A 14,695-nucleotide genomic window follows, 5' to 3' on the forward strand; every position below is an offset into this window, starting at 1 on the left:
AGACCAGGGGGCCATGCTCAGAGGAAGGCCGGCGCCCACCTGTGCAGGAGGCCTGGCGAGGAGGCGGCAACTCGGGCCTCGTTTGCTCAGAGCTGTTTTGCTTTATTTGGAGACACTGACGCTTTTCGTCTCTCATGTACAAAGCTAAACAATTAATAAAAAGGCACCTGGAGACAGCAGAGACTCATTCATTTCATGTGACATACTTTAAAAAAAGATAAAAAGATTTAAAAAATACTCTGGTTAACAATGCACACCTCTTACACAACAAGCAATTCTGCAAGCGCCGTCTGGTTCTGTCTGGGTTAGCGGGGTTGGCCGTGTGCTGTGCTCTCGGGAAGGAGCTAGCTTGCTGAGTGAGGGCCGGCGTGGGGCTTCCAGCCCCGGGGTGGTTTCCTGCTCTGCACTGTCGGGTTTAAGGACAGAAAGGAAGAAAAAGGCCCAGATATTTCACCACAGGGGTCACACGGTGCAACCAAGGGGGTCATCACCGGGTCAGACGACCCCACCTTGCAATCTCTTGCCCCCTTGCCAGGAACCTGGAAGCTGATTCCTTGCCTAGAAACTGCAGAGGGAGAGTATTTCAGAGGTGGATGCAGTCAGGTGGAAAAGCGCAGAGCCCAGGGCGGACTTCGCTCTGCAGGCCGGGAGGCGGCCAGAGCCCAGCCGGGCGGTGTCACCGATGGAGAGGCCGGCGCACAGCTGGTTCTCCAGAGGCACAGGAGGTAGAGAAGAGGAAGGAGCGGTCTGGACACAGGATCCCTCGATCCCTGCTCTTCCTCCCCCGCAGCCTCCCTAGTTGGGTGTCGGGATGGAGAGACCTGGGGCCGGGGGGTTGGGGGGGGGGGTCTGAGGCCTTCCCGCCATTGCACCACTGAAATACACCTTCTCGTAAAAAGAAAAGAAAACAAAGAAACCCGCTTCCTGCAGCGATGTTACAAAAAGCCGTTAAAAAAACCTTCCTAATTGAAATCTAGTGTCCAGAAGTAAGTAAAATCATCACTTATCAGAATTCTCTTTAAACAAAAGCTTGAGCTCAGTTATTGGAGTTGATTGTCTTAACAAAAGGAGGCTGGGAGGTCCACCGAGGCCCCGTTGGGGCCGTCACACGAAGGAGGAGAAGCCGGTGAGCGGAGTCCGGGCGCCAGGGCCCGCGGGTGCGAACACGGCGCTCTGCGTGGTGACCACGGTGTGCAGGTGCGGCCCTGCCTCGCCGCCCGCCACCGCCTCGTACCTGTGTGGGGCGCGCCCGCCTGGGGCCCGCCGCTTCCACGAGTTGTAGTAGGTGGGGTCGCTCATGTAGTGGTTGACGAAGGAGTGCTGGGGGGGCGCGTCCTCGGACTCAGAGTCGGTGCCCTGGGGGGACAGTGAGGTGTGAGCAAGCACACGGAGGGGGAGCACAGCTGGGGGGGTGGGCATGGGGGAGGGGATGGGGTGGCCTAGAGGGAGGGGGAGGACAGCCCTGGGGGGACCGGTGGCCACGGGGGAAGGCAGTCACAGGGGAGCGTGGGGGCAGCCACGGGGGAGCGTGGGGGGTAGTCACAGGGGAGCATGGGGGGCAGTCACGGGGGCGGGCAGCCACGGGGGAGCGTGGGGGATAGTCACAGGGGAGCGTGGGGGCAGCCATGGGGGAGGGCAGCCACGGGGGAGCGTGGGGGATAGTCACAGGGGAGCGTGGGGGCAGCCACGGGGGAGGGCAGCCACGGGGGCGGGCAGCCACAGGGGAGCGTGGGGAGTAGTCACAGGGGAGCGTGGGGGCAGCCACGGGGGAGGGCAGTCATGGGGGAGCGTGGGGGCAGCCACGGGGGAGCGTGGCGGGGACGTGGCCACAGGCAGCAGGGCTGAGCTGGAAGCAGGGAGCTGCCAGGACGCAGGGGTAGCATTCACGACCCAAAGTGGGAAGGTCTGTGTCCGTCCCCGCCCTCTTCCCCTTCCTCCCCCCACTCCCACCCTCCACACTAGGTGCGCCCTCCCCAGCCTGACCGCCCCCCGCAGACGCCCGGCTGAGCTCAGCAGCTCCGCTGTGTTCACGCGGGACAATGTGCTGTCGCAGCTGCTCCTAACCCCTCCGTGTGTCTGAGCCTGTCCCAGGAGGGGTCCACACTGCACTTCGGCCCCAGGACAGGTCTCCATATCCTCCAGGGGGTGCTCTGTGTCCTCACGTGGCAGAAGGCCCATATGGTGGGGCCCAGTGGGCTTGCCTGAGCCTGCGGTGTAGGCTGGCCAGACCAGAGGGAGTGGGCCCTGAGCACACGTGGAGGCGAGGAAGGGGCATCCTCCATGGGATACAAAGTCCACGTGCTGTCCCCTCCACGCACACCTCTGTGGGAGGCTGCCAGGGATCGAGGCCCGCGTGAGCCATGAGGTCTAACGGAGCCACCCAGCCCTGGCTCCCCAGGCCCTAGAGAGACCTGGCCCCTCGCCGAGCGGTACACAAGAACCCGCCCTGTTGATGCGTGAAGGCCAGTCCGAGAGGGTTTCTCTCCTTTTTTTTTTTTTTAATCACATAAATCCGCAGTTGCCATTAAGAACATTTAGTCCATGGCGTTTCTGTGTTCATATTCTTGAAGCAAAACTCTGTTTCCTGGTTTCCAGGGATCGATTTTAAATCACTGGAAGCACTGCTAGCAGGGACAGTGGGTGAGGCCGTTTTCCCAAGACAGTGGAGGCCCCCCTTCCCCTGCCCCAGAGGTGCTCTGTGGCCCTGGGAGCTTCCTGCACCCCGGGGAGCTCTGCCACCTGCTGGGGTGCAGCCCGCAGGCTCTGCTGCCAGGCCCCACACCCTGAAAACACAGTGGGCTCCTCCCCGTGCCACGGGGGACCTAGCAGAGGCCACGGACACCTCAAATATGCCAAAAACGGTTCTACAGACGTGTGCCTGCCAGCCTTTCAAGTTCAAGGGGTGGGGTGGGTGGGACGGGAGACTGTGGCTGGGTAAAGCCTCTCCCATTCCCGATGCCCTGGCTGGGCTCTGTCCCTGCCGCTCCGCACGCCTCCTCTCTGGGCCCTGCCTGAGCTCTGCCCTTTTTCCTCTCCCTAGAGGGTGTCAGGAGGCCCCCGAAGGCTGTCTCAGAACCACCAGGGAAGTTTTGGGAGAGCACAGATCACTGGGTGTGGTTCCTGCTGTCTTGATGGCGAGGGTCTGGGGCAGGGGCCAGGAATGTGCATTTCTTAGAAGCTCTGGGGGGATTTTGATCAGTGGCCAGGCCAGAGTGAGGGCAGGGAAGGCGGGGAGAGCCGACTGCTGGCCCCCATTCTACGTGCCGTGTGTATAGAGACTCATGAAAGCCAGAGAGTGTCCCTTGGTGCTCTGAGCCACTCTCCCTCATCTGATGGGGAGGGCATAGCCCACGTCACCCCCATGCAGGAAGCTCGATACGGGGACTCATGCTGTCCTCCACCCGGGGAGCTGGCGCTGTGTCCTGTAAGCCTATGAAAGTGGGCAGAAGTCCCTTGTGGACATCGAGGGGAGCCGGAGCCTCCTGGGATTTTCCAGATGCAGACTGAGAATCTGGCTCTCACTCGAATATTTACAGGAAAGTAACAGTAAGTCACAGATTTGGGACTTCTCAGGACGTGAAATGTAAACTGTTTATGTTATGGAGCAATCAGCGGCTGGCGGCTGAATGCATCTGTGGTTCTTCTGCTTTTTATGGAGTCAGAGCTCATGCAAATGCAGGTCTGATGAAGGTCCCTTCCTGACACATCCCAGGATGCGGAGAGCGTCCAGCCCCTCCATAATCGGACAGTGATGATGGCAAGAGAGCCAAGAGGCGCTGCTTTTTAGCAGACGGTGCTACATGCAGAGTGACCCCCTGCACAGTCTCTGACACCACACAGCGGCCTGTGAGCTGCAGAGTTTTCTATTTTAGGGGTGAAGAGAGAGGCTCAGAGAGCCGGCAAGCTGCCCAGTGTCCCAGGCGGGGTGGGAGCCGTGCCCGGGCCTTGCAGCCCCGAGGCTCCCACTGCCTCGTCTTTGTGTTGGCTGAGCCGACTCACAACCCCCCACCCATCATTCCCAGACCCACCGAGCTCTGAAAACCAAAAGCTGTTTTTGTAACTCATCTGGTGGCAAAGCCTGACCCGCGTTGGGCTAATTTGGCAGCTAACCCCGAGCTGAACTAATGTGAAACTATTTAGCGTGAATAGTGGTCGGTTTTGCTGCAGAAATGCTAATGTAGTTTGGTCGGAGATTGCTGCCCCGACCCTGCTGGGGACATGACCTAATGGTCAACGTATTCCCATAGCCGAAAAACGCTGAGTTCTTCAATGGACCTGGCCTTGGGAGTTGCAGATAAGAGATGGGGCACCTGTAATTCCGGCAGCTAAAGTTTATTTCTTCCTCTGTTTTCCAGTGGCCTCAAGGGGCTTAGGAGGCAAAGCTCTGTGTTCACTGAGTCCAGCAGGAACGAGGGCAAAGGTCACCTGAAGGATCAGGGGGAGTCTATGTTATTGGCCCCTGAGCTGGGTTTGTCCCTTCTTCACACACCCATCTTGGCTCTAAGATCTGCAAGCTCAGGAGCAAAGAGTTCCCATGGAAATGTGTGGGGGGCAGCCGCCTCTCGAGAAAGGCACAGAACACTCAGGATGATGACAGCAGGTCCCACACCAGCTGGGGTCAGGGGTCATGGTTATGTGAAGACTGAACGTAAGATTCAAGATTTTCAGCCTCCTCACACTGTACCCTCTGGTGCTCAGAGGCCGCGCCGCGCACCGCCCGTCCCAACCACGAAGGATACGTGTGAGCAAAAGTGTGTGAAGGAGTGACTGGAGTCAATCTCCTCGCTTTGTGTCCGAAAGGACCGAGACCCACACAAGCACGCGACCTTCCCCGGTCATACTGGTCAGGGAGAGAGCCGGGCCTGCCCCAGCGCTGGTATCACAGCCAAAGGTGGCAGAAATAAAGCCTCTTTAGAAATACGTCGGGACACCTTCCAGGCCAGCTGCCTAAAGGGTCAGGTCTCTGATCAGGGGAAATGGCCACATGCAGGCGTCCGCTTCGGCAGACCTGCCCAGGGCCTGCGTCTCCCTGGTCTTGCGACCCCTGCCCACCCCTCCTCCTGCAGCTGTTGGGTCATGGAGAAGCTGGGCTCACAGTCACCAGGTGGCAGCCGGGGGAGGGGGGGGCTGTCTGGTCGAGAAGGGACTCCCGCGTTCTTGCAGGAGGCAGTCTTTCCATGGGCACATCCAGCCCGGCTTAGAGGATGGATGCATCCCGTGTCCCACACCCGTATGCCTGTTTACGTGGTGAACGATCCAGTCTCATTGGAGATGGCTCAGAAGCTACATCATATGTTTTCTCAACCACAGACCTCAAAGTCCTACGGAATGGAGACAGGGTCTGTGATAGATGTGGGTGCTGAGAAGAGGGCCCGGCAGGAGACAGCTGGACGGTTGCCTGGCTCACAGTGACATCCCAATGTGCATGCCTGGGCTTTGACCTTCCCAAATGAACTTCAGGAAGTGATCCTTCTCTACCTGTCCTTGTCCATGGGCTGAATGGCCTGTCCCTCATTAAACAGTGACTGGCTAATCAGAATCCTCCCTGGGACTCTCTGCACTGCATGCGGGAGAGCAGATTTTTTACGGGGCAAAGCCGGGCGGCCGGTTGTGTGTCCTGAGTGGGCAGGGCCCAGAGACCCAGCCAAGAGCACCTGTGAGGGGAGAAGACCATCCTGCAGAAAGGCAGGAGAGACAGGAACATAAGAGTGGAGGGTCCCATGACACGTCAGCCTGGCCTCCTGGCTCATGCTAAGCCCTCGACATGATCTCCACGAGAGAGCACTGAATCAAAATGCCATCCTTCCTCCTGCTGCCTGCTCTGTTTATTGTTTATGTGACATTATTATTTTTTAATGGGGATGTATTTTAGTGAGTTAGAATTATTGACAAAAAGGCACTGCTGCAGGGTCCTTTCTTTTTAAGTTTCCTGTGTGATATGAAGTAGCGATGTGTGTTGGTTTCCCAGGAAACCAGAGAAGGACAGCAGGTGATTGGACGTGGTGGCAGTTTCTAAAGGTGCACAGATGCCTGGCGAGCAGCTAATAGAGATAATCTCAACACTTTCAGTATTATATTTGCAAGATGAAAGAGTCAAATATTAACAGGGAATTAATTAGATATGAGGTCTAAGTTGGTTGGAGCAGGAGAGATTTTGAAAACTACTTATTTGGATTTTGAAAACAGTTTTTATCATGAGATTCGAATAGTAGTCCTGATATGCAGTTGTGTGAAAACCCAGTGACAGACCCTCTTATTCTGAACCGGAGAAAGAGAAAGAGCCGCTGCAGGGGTTGTGCGACACCAGCGGCCTGACTCAGAGTGGCTCCGATCAGGCAGGTTCTGGGGCTCCTGTGAACCCATTCGCAGAATTTCCACTTTAAGCAATATTCCTGAAAACGGTTAAAAAAAATACCTTGGGGAGAAAGGGACAGCATCGCTAGCTTCTTAGTGAAATAATAGCTTTGCAGAAGAGTACTTCCAGCCAAGACCTTGTAGGGTTTCGGGCTCCTTATTTCCTGGGGCTCTGCAGAGGAAGGTGGGCAGGAGGGAAGGGCATCAAACCCTTGATGAAGCCCAGGGCCCAGAACATGCCTTACTCTTCACCCCTGACATCTCAGCGTGCAGTCTATTTAAACCTAGAAGCTGCCTCCGGTAGAGAGGATTAGTGTCTGGAATCTAAATCCAGTCCTATTTGAGATAGGTGCCCCTGGTGTACTGTGCTGCTGCCCACTCCTGGGTCGTTCTCTCTGGGACGGCTTTGTCTACAGTTCCATACTTTAACTCTGTTTCTGTGAATTTGGGGTTCAGGGGCTAGGCCAGAAGTCATCATTGCCAGATTTAGGGAGCCCATGCTTCTCCCCTCTGAATATCAGAACCATTAATTACGAATGGACAAGGTGTTTCCAGAATGGCTGGTGAGGAGCCAGCAGATTCTCTTCCCGGTGGGACAATGATTTAACTGGGGAAAGTTATTTATTTTTTTTTAAAGATTTTATTTATTTATTTGAGAGAGAGAGAGAATGAGAGATAGAAAGCACGAGAGGGAAGAGGGTCAGAGGGAGAAGCAGACTCCCCACTGAGCAGGAAGCCCGATGTGGGACTTGATCCCGGGAGTCCAGGATCATGACCTGAGCCGAAGGCAGTCACTTAACCAACTGAACCACCCAGGCGCCCCTTAACTGGGGAAAGTTATTTTATAAACAGGCATTTAAAGTCTCTGGAAATAGTGGCAAGGACATATAGCAAATGGAGAAAGATTTATTCCACAAAAATCTAAATTTCACTAAGAACAGCAAGAGTCAGAGGCACTTGAACTGTGACCTGCATCAAACCCCCAACCCCAATCCCCAGCTCAGCATGACGGAAGCTCTATCCCAGGCAGGTATGGCCAAGAGAACTGGGTTCCCTTCCTCACCCTGTCTTCACCCGTAGGCTGGATGGTCTATACCACTTGAGAATCCTGAACCCCCATTGCCCCTGCCTCGGCTAGCTTGTAGGGAAGACGTTTGACATGGGGAGGGGCTGGCTCAGAAGCCCAGGGACTACCATCTCCACCCAGTGCCCTACTTGTGCAGTTGGTGTGTCACTATGGGAGAAGGGGGCCACCGTCCCCACCCCCAGCTTTGGTGCTGTGACACAGAAGTCCCACACAGGGCGGAGAGACCGTCCATTAGAACAGAGAGCTCCAGAGTTCTCCTAAGGGGAATGGCTTTGTTGGGAACAGAGCATGCCTAAGGGCATTGCTGAAAACAGCGGAGTCCTTTGGGGTGAGAAATTATGAGGAAGCTGGTAGTCCCATGATTGTAACAAGTGAAGCAATCAACCCGCCAGAAGTTTAACAGAAAGAACTGGGGAAAAAGAGACAGCTCAGGAGAACTCTCTTGGGAGCAGAGCAAAATTCAGATTGACAACATCTTGCCCCTCAAAAGGGCTGCACTTTAATTGGATCAAGCTATGGAGTAATGTAGCGCCCTGGGCACTGTGAAAAATAATAGAGCCAGCCAGTGGTGGAGGTTAAGAGCTGGGTGTGATACCAACAGCGACAGACCATCCAGAATCTTAATGGGAGTGAGAAAAAGAGACAAAGAAAGCCTCGCTGGGACTATCGTCATCCCTGGTATTCAGGGGGCCCGAATGCATCCCCAAGGCTGTACCTCTCAGGAATGGCATCAGAGTCCACACTGTGGAGGAACCAGATTTCCACTGAACTACTCCAGCCAAGTCACTAAATAAGATATAAGCAAATAAGCAAACAACAAGAATAATCCTTGGGGTGGAGGATATCAGTATTCAGAGTCGGCACAATATATTAACTAAAATGATCTATTAAAAAAAAAAAACAAAAAAAACCAGGACAGCGTGTGCCATCCATGGGGCAAAAATCAGGCAGCCTCTGAGGAGGCCCAAATGTTGGCAGACAAAGACTCTTGAAGCAGCTATTATGATATATTCACAGAACGAAAGGAAGCTATGTTTAAAGAATGAAAGTAAGATGACAATATTGCACCAAGCAGAGAAACTCAATAGAGATAGAAATTACTTGAAAAGAACCAAATGAAAAGTTTTGGCATTGAAAAATATAATAGCCAAAATGAACAAATCATCAGAAGGGCCCCATGGTACGCTGGGTCTGGCAGAGGAAAGAATCAAGGCACGTGGAGATATCGACAGAGGTTATGCAATCTGAAACACAGAGAAAAAAGAATGAACACATACAAGAAAGAACAACAACAGAAGAAGAGAGAATCTGATAAAGGTACAGAGCACTGGGACGTGAGACCCTCATGACAGCACTGGGTTGAGAGGAGAAAGAAAGAGGCAGAAAAAACAGGTAAAGAAATGACTTAAAACTTTCCAGATTTGATCAAAAGCATTAATCCACACATCCAAAAAGCTCCATAAACACCCAGTAAGATAAACTGAACCAAGTCCACACCCAGACACCTCACAGTCAAAAACACAAAGACAGAAACTCTTGAAATCATGGACAAGGGAACTCACATAATATTAAGAGTGAGCTTCTAATCAGAAAAAACTGGGGGACAGGAGGCAACGGGCAACGTAGTCAAAGTGTTGAATAAAAACTGCCAACCAAGAATCATCTGTTCAGCAGAACTACTTTCGAAAATGAAGGTGAAATAAAGACATTCTGAGATAAACAGAAACAGGAAAATTCTTTGCGAGCCAACCTGCCTTACAAGCGATACCAAAGGAAGACCGACAGGTTGAAAGCAAACGATACAGACAGAAATTCAAATTCACATGAAAAGGCAGAATGTATCAACAAAAGTGATCACACATGAGTAGTTATAAGAGTATGATTGCATATGTCTTCCCCTTTCTTCTCTTATCTGAGTTAAAAAGCAATTTCATAAAACAATATGTGTATGATTGTATTGTTGGACCTATAATGTATAGAAATGTAACATATTTAACAATAACAGCACAAAGGAGAAGGTGAAGAAATGGCACCCAATGGTGACTCGAATCCACAAGAAGAAATGAAGAGGACCAGAAAAAGTACATAAGCAGGCTATCATGGTAAACTCCAGAAATATACTTGCTCTCCTTTCCTCCCTTGACTTCCTTTAAAGACATATACTGTAAAGTAGTAACTATAAAAATGTATTCTTGAGTTTGTAACGGTATGGATATACAGGCGTAATACGTATAGTAATAATGCAGAAAGGGGAGAAGGCCATAGAGCTGTATAGGAATAAAGTTCTACATGTCACCGAGATTTAGTATAAATCTTTTTTTTAAAGATTTATTCATTTATTTGTGTGTGTGGGAGAGAGAGAGAGAGAGCACATGAGCTGGAGAATTGGGGGGGGGGGGGCAGAGGGAAAGAATCTCAAGCAGACAGACTCCCTGCTGAGCACAGAGCCTGATGTGGACCTCAATCCCATGACCCTGAGATCATGACCTAAGCTGAAATCAAGAGTTGGATGCTTAACCAACTGAGCCACCCAGGCACCCCTAGTATAAATCTTAAGTAAATGTTGATACTAGCGCAATGACTAACAAAAATAACTGAAAAAAACAGAGTAGAAGCAAAAATAAGCAAATTAAGATGGTACACTAGAAAATTTTCACTTAAAAAAGAAGGGAGTAAGTGGGAGAAAAAGAGGAATAAAGATATGAGACATACAAAAGGCAAATATCAAAAAGGCAGATGTAAATTCTACCTTAGCAGTAATTACATTAAATGTGAATGGATTAAACAATCTGGTCAAAAGGCAGAGATCGGCAGAACAAAACTGATAAGCACCCAGCTACACGCTATCTGTAAGAGATACATTTTAGATTAAAAGACACAAACAGGTTGAAAGTAAAAGAATGGAAATGAAACACCATGTCATCAGTAACCAAAAGAGAACCGGAGTGGCTGAGTAATATCAGACAAAATAATCTTGGAGACAAAATTGTTACTAGAGACTGAGGGACATACTGTATTAACAAAAGGGTCAATCCATTTAAGAGACATAACTATCATAAACATATATCTACCTGAAGACAGAGCCCCAAAATACACAAATTGACAGAATTCGAATGAGAAATAGACAATTCAATAATAATAGTTGGAGACTTCAATACATTAGTGGATGGCAGAAGATCAAAAACCCAGGTGACTTCCACAACACTGGGAATCAGCCAGACCCCACAGGCACATACAGAGCACTCTGCACAACTGCAGAATAACATGCTCTTTTCAAGTGCATATGAAACATTCTTCTGACACGGACCATAAAACAAGACTCAACATATTTGACAGGATTGAAAATATACAAAGCATGTTCCTGGGCCACAATGGAAGAAAATTAAAAAATCAGTAACAGAATGACATTTTGGAAATTCACAAATATGAGGAAATTAAAAACACACTCCTAAATAACCCACATTCCAAATGGGTGAATTTGTGGTATGTGAATTACATCTCAATCAAGCTGTTTAATAAATGTGGTTCAAAGCAAACTCTCCCATCTGAGCTGGCACTTCTGAGATGATGAACGTCCCCATGTCCCTCTGTTGGGAATCTTGTGAATATTTAGTGCCTACAAATCTCCCAAATGCATAAGGTTCAAAGACAGGACCTAGCAAGTTTATAAAGCAAAGAACTCCGGAAAAAGGATGGGCCTCATTATATCTACCCAAGGACCCGGGGGGCAGATAGAACCCAGGCATGGGAATTTCAGCTGGAGGTGATGGTCAGAGCTTTCCAGGGGCCTGGACCCCCAGATCCTAGGTGAAATTTTGCACATATATAGAGGCAGTGTCTAACCTCTCATCGGGTTCCTGATAGAGCCCTTGACCCAAAAAGCACTGGGAACCACGAGAGGCATCTGTGGGAATTATAAAAGGAACCCCTTCCTCCTGGCACAAGGCTTGCGCTTAGCCGCAGTCCTAGAGCTAGGACAACTCAATTCTGTGCAGCAGGTCTGTGGGGAGGGACAGAACTGGAAGCCCGGTGCTCAGATATGCCTTTCAAGACCCCCCTTCTCCCCGCCCCCATCAGCGCATGTCCAGGGAAGACATAAGAACTTCCATAAGCTTCAGCTTTATCCTCTATTATATGAGGATCATGACAACCTCCTTGCAGGATTTAGTGTGACTTCCATGCCCCTCTCTCCAACACCTGCCCTCCTCCCCTCTTCCCTCCCTACCCCCACCCCCTCCCTCCCTCCTCCACCCTCTGTGCCTGTGTGTGTTTGTATGTAGGTATCCATGTATGTGCGCATGTACGCATGTGTGTATATGCCGAGCTCAGTGCCTGTATACACTTAATAATCCTACATCAAAACCAGCTGAATATGCATCTCAAAACACCCCACTTGTGTGAGAGGAGAGACAGACTGGATGCGGCCCGTCAACCCATTCTGAGAATGCTTTCATGAACAAAGAGTTCAGAATTCATGCATCCAACCCAGGCTGCTGACCCCGGGGTGCTGAGCTGGAGGAGACAGTGGAGACCGGGGCTCTGCCAAGCTCTGGATGACCTCACGCTTAGTCTTGTTGGCCAGCCAACGAGGAGAATCGCTCTACCTCACGGGACAGAAGGCAATGGGGCAACGTATGAGATGGCGTGAGCATGAGATGAGTGTGCCTGGCCCATAGTAGGTGCTCAGTTAGTGCTTATCCTCTGTTGGACCGCCACGAGCTCGACCTGCAGGGCCAATGTGGGAGGTCTGTGAGCCCCAGACAGCCGCAGGCCCTGGAATTATGGACAGACGCCGTGCAGGGGCCCCGCGAACGCGTCTCTAACTGCTGCCACAGGCGGCATCTGCTAGAAGGCCATCCTACTCATTCCCAACGTGTGGCTCTTGGTGCAAGCAGACAGAGCAGCTCAAGAAAAGCTGCTATTTCCTTATGACAAAAAGGCAGGTCATTTTTGCCGCATTTCACTTGACAGCCCCTTGACGGCCGACACACGTACCTTTCCGAACCTCTCGGGTGCTACTTGCTGTTTTCCCCATGCCTGAGGCTACGGGACGGACAGGGCGTCTGGCGTCCTTTGTAAACAGAGAGCCCAGAGCGGAGTGGAGGCAGTATCACAGACACCCACCTGCCGCCCCATCTCACTTGGAGTTCATATACAAAGCACAATTTAAGAGAAGCCATTTTATTGAGCCTCGGGGTTTAATAAGGCCTGAATTCAGGTCCAAATGAAGGTGAGACTTATTTTAGATTAAATATTGATTTAGCATATGAATGCCAAGAGGTGGGGCAGGCCTACGTGTCCAGCAAATGGCTCGGTGATTTTCCTCTCTCTCAAGACTTGGCATATGAGAAATAAAAAAGTTTAGGACTGATGGAGGACCACCTCTCTAGCTGCCGCTCTAGCTGGTTTTGCTCGTAAATGCAAGGCACCGAGGGAGCACCCTTGTGGGGAAAGGCACCTCCCGGGGGCCGGGTGTGGGGGAGCTGAGCCCCTGAAGGAGACTCCCACGGCTGCCCCCCGAGGACATCCTCCCCTGACTGCTCCCTGATGGAGACCTTGCCCCCGGCATGCTCAGCTCCATGCGTGAATGCTCAGATGCTCAGGAGGCCTCACATACGCAGGCCCATGGGTCCCAGGTGGGGGGCACTCCTCGGGGGCAAGGTCTCCCTGGTCCATCTGCTCAGTGAGGACAGGGACAAGTCAGAGTTTCCCAGACCCTATCACGGTCCCAGAAGGGCAGTGGCTAAGTCCCCCTTTAGCACAAGGAAGCAGGGCAGGACGGAGGGAAAGGGGCTGCCAGGGCTGGGGTCCCGGGTTCGGTGGGTTTTGCAGGCTCAGGCCATCCGCCCCTGCAGCTGGGGTCTACCAGCCAGGTTCTACGGTCACCACCAGAAAACACGGTTGATTTCCGAAAGCCAAACAGAAAGTGAGCCAGCCTCGGGATCGGAAGCCACTTTGGGTGAGGTATTGGTCTGAGAGTTGGCCCGGTGCCTGTGACCTCCAGGCCCGAAGGAGCGGAAGCATGGAATTCCTCATCTATGAAAGGGGGTCATTTCCCACCGGCCCTGCTGCCCGGAGCGGCTGTGAGACTCAGACGGGACCCGAGAGGTGGCGCCGCGGGAAGGCAGAGGGCTGGCCACAGAGGCAGGGGATGGCGGCGGCAGCCACTGACCTCGGATTCCGCAGCGTCCACCGACTTCTCCTTGAGGTCGGCACTCTCGGTCAGCACGGCTCCGTTGTACTTGCTGCAGATGTCCTCGTCTGAGTAGTGCAGCCCGCCGGGGCTGGGCCGTGGCGGGGGCCTAGGACGGGGCCGCACGGGAGGGGCGCAGGCTCAGGGCAGCTCTGGGCTGCGGGCACCTCCCCTGGGGGCCTCCTGACCCGCCCTGCGGCCGCGGTCACATTGGTGAGAGGACATGCATGCTGATGGTCAGTCCGCCACAGCTTTGCGTGATGGCATGTGGGGTAGGAATTCGCTAATCCTACGCGTGCAGCCAGCCCCCAGAGGGCCAGCCGGGGGAGGTGGGGGGCTCCCGAGCTCACTCCCCTCCTGCCTGAGATACGCTTCTTTTTGTAGCTTCAGAGAGGGATGTAGGATGCCTCCTGCCCCCTGCCATTCCTTCTGCCCCCAGGCTCAATGCTGCCCCGTTGGGGCTTGGTGGGTGCCCGCAGGCACGGTGGCATGTCTGTGGCCGGCACCCCCACCGTGGCTGGTGCAGATCTTCGGGCAGAGGGGGGGTTCCGGCTGCTGTGTCCCTACCTGGTCCCATTCTTCTTTGAGAAGGTGTTCTTGACATTGAGGTGACGGCTGTTGAGCTCCAAGGCAGCAAACCCCCCGTTGTCCAGCGTCACGGACTCCTCCATGTTGGAGATGCTCTTACCTACAGCAAGAATGGGAGAATGGGTCCCAATGTCCCAGGAGAGGGCCCGGCGCAGCGATGCTGAGCCCCAGCCAGTCAGCGTACGGGTGTTTGCTGAGCTCCTGCTGGAGGCACAGCCCAGGCCCGACCTGCTTGGCCTTGCAAGGTATCAGAGGCACACTGGCGAGGAAGCTGCACATGAAGGACAGTGATGCTGGAGCATTTCCGTGTTTATTTGCCCGATGCCAAAGTACTGACATTCTTACCAGTATTTTATGAAAGAGTCTTCAGAATGTATAGCCTTGTTTAAAAAGCAGGGAAATTAAATACTGAATATATTTCAAAATAAAAAACTCATGACCATGTAATAAAATAGTAAGGAGAAAGTAGATGT

General features: G+C 52.5%; 1 protein-coding gene across 1 annotated transcript in view; it reads right to left on the bottom strand.

The window, feature by feature from the left end:
* Positions 1 to 1,104: 1,104 nt before the first annotated feature.
* Positions 1,105 to 14,695, bottom strand: part of SDK1 (sidekick cell adhesion molecule 1) — an 876,702-nt gene continuing 863,111 nt past the window's right edge. Inside the window, exons 43-45 of the mRNA XM_088017186.1 lie at positions 14,202 to 14,322; positions 13,614 to 13,743; positions 1,105 to 1,356 (exon numbers count right to left, since the gene is read on the bottom strand). Coding sequence (XP_087873312.1) covers positions 1,105 to 1,356; positions 13,614 to 13,743; positions 14,202 to 14,322 — 503 coding nt within the window. The remainder of the gene's footprint in view (positions 1,357 to 13,613; positions 13,744 to 14,201; positions 14,323 to 14,695) is intronic.

Source organism: Eumetopias jubatus, unplaced genomic scaffold (genome assembly GCF_037043125.1).
Source record: "Eumetopias jubatus isolate StellerSeaLion01/CBP00866 unplaced genomic scaffold, mEumJub1_p1.0 scaffold_12, whole genome shotgun sequence".
NCBI classification, from domain to species: Eukaryota; Metazoa; Chordata; class Mammalia; order Carnivora; family Otariidae; genus Eumetopias; species Eumetopias jubatus.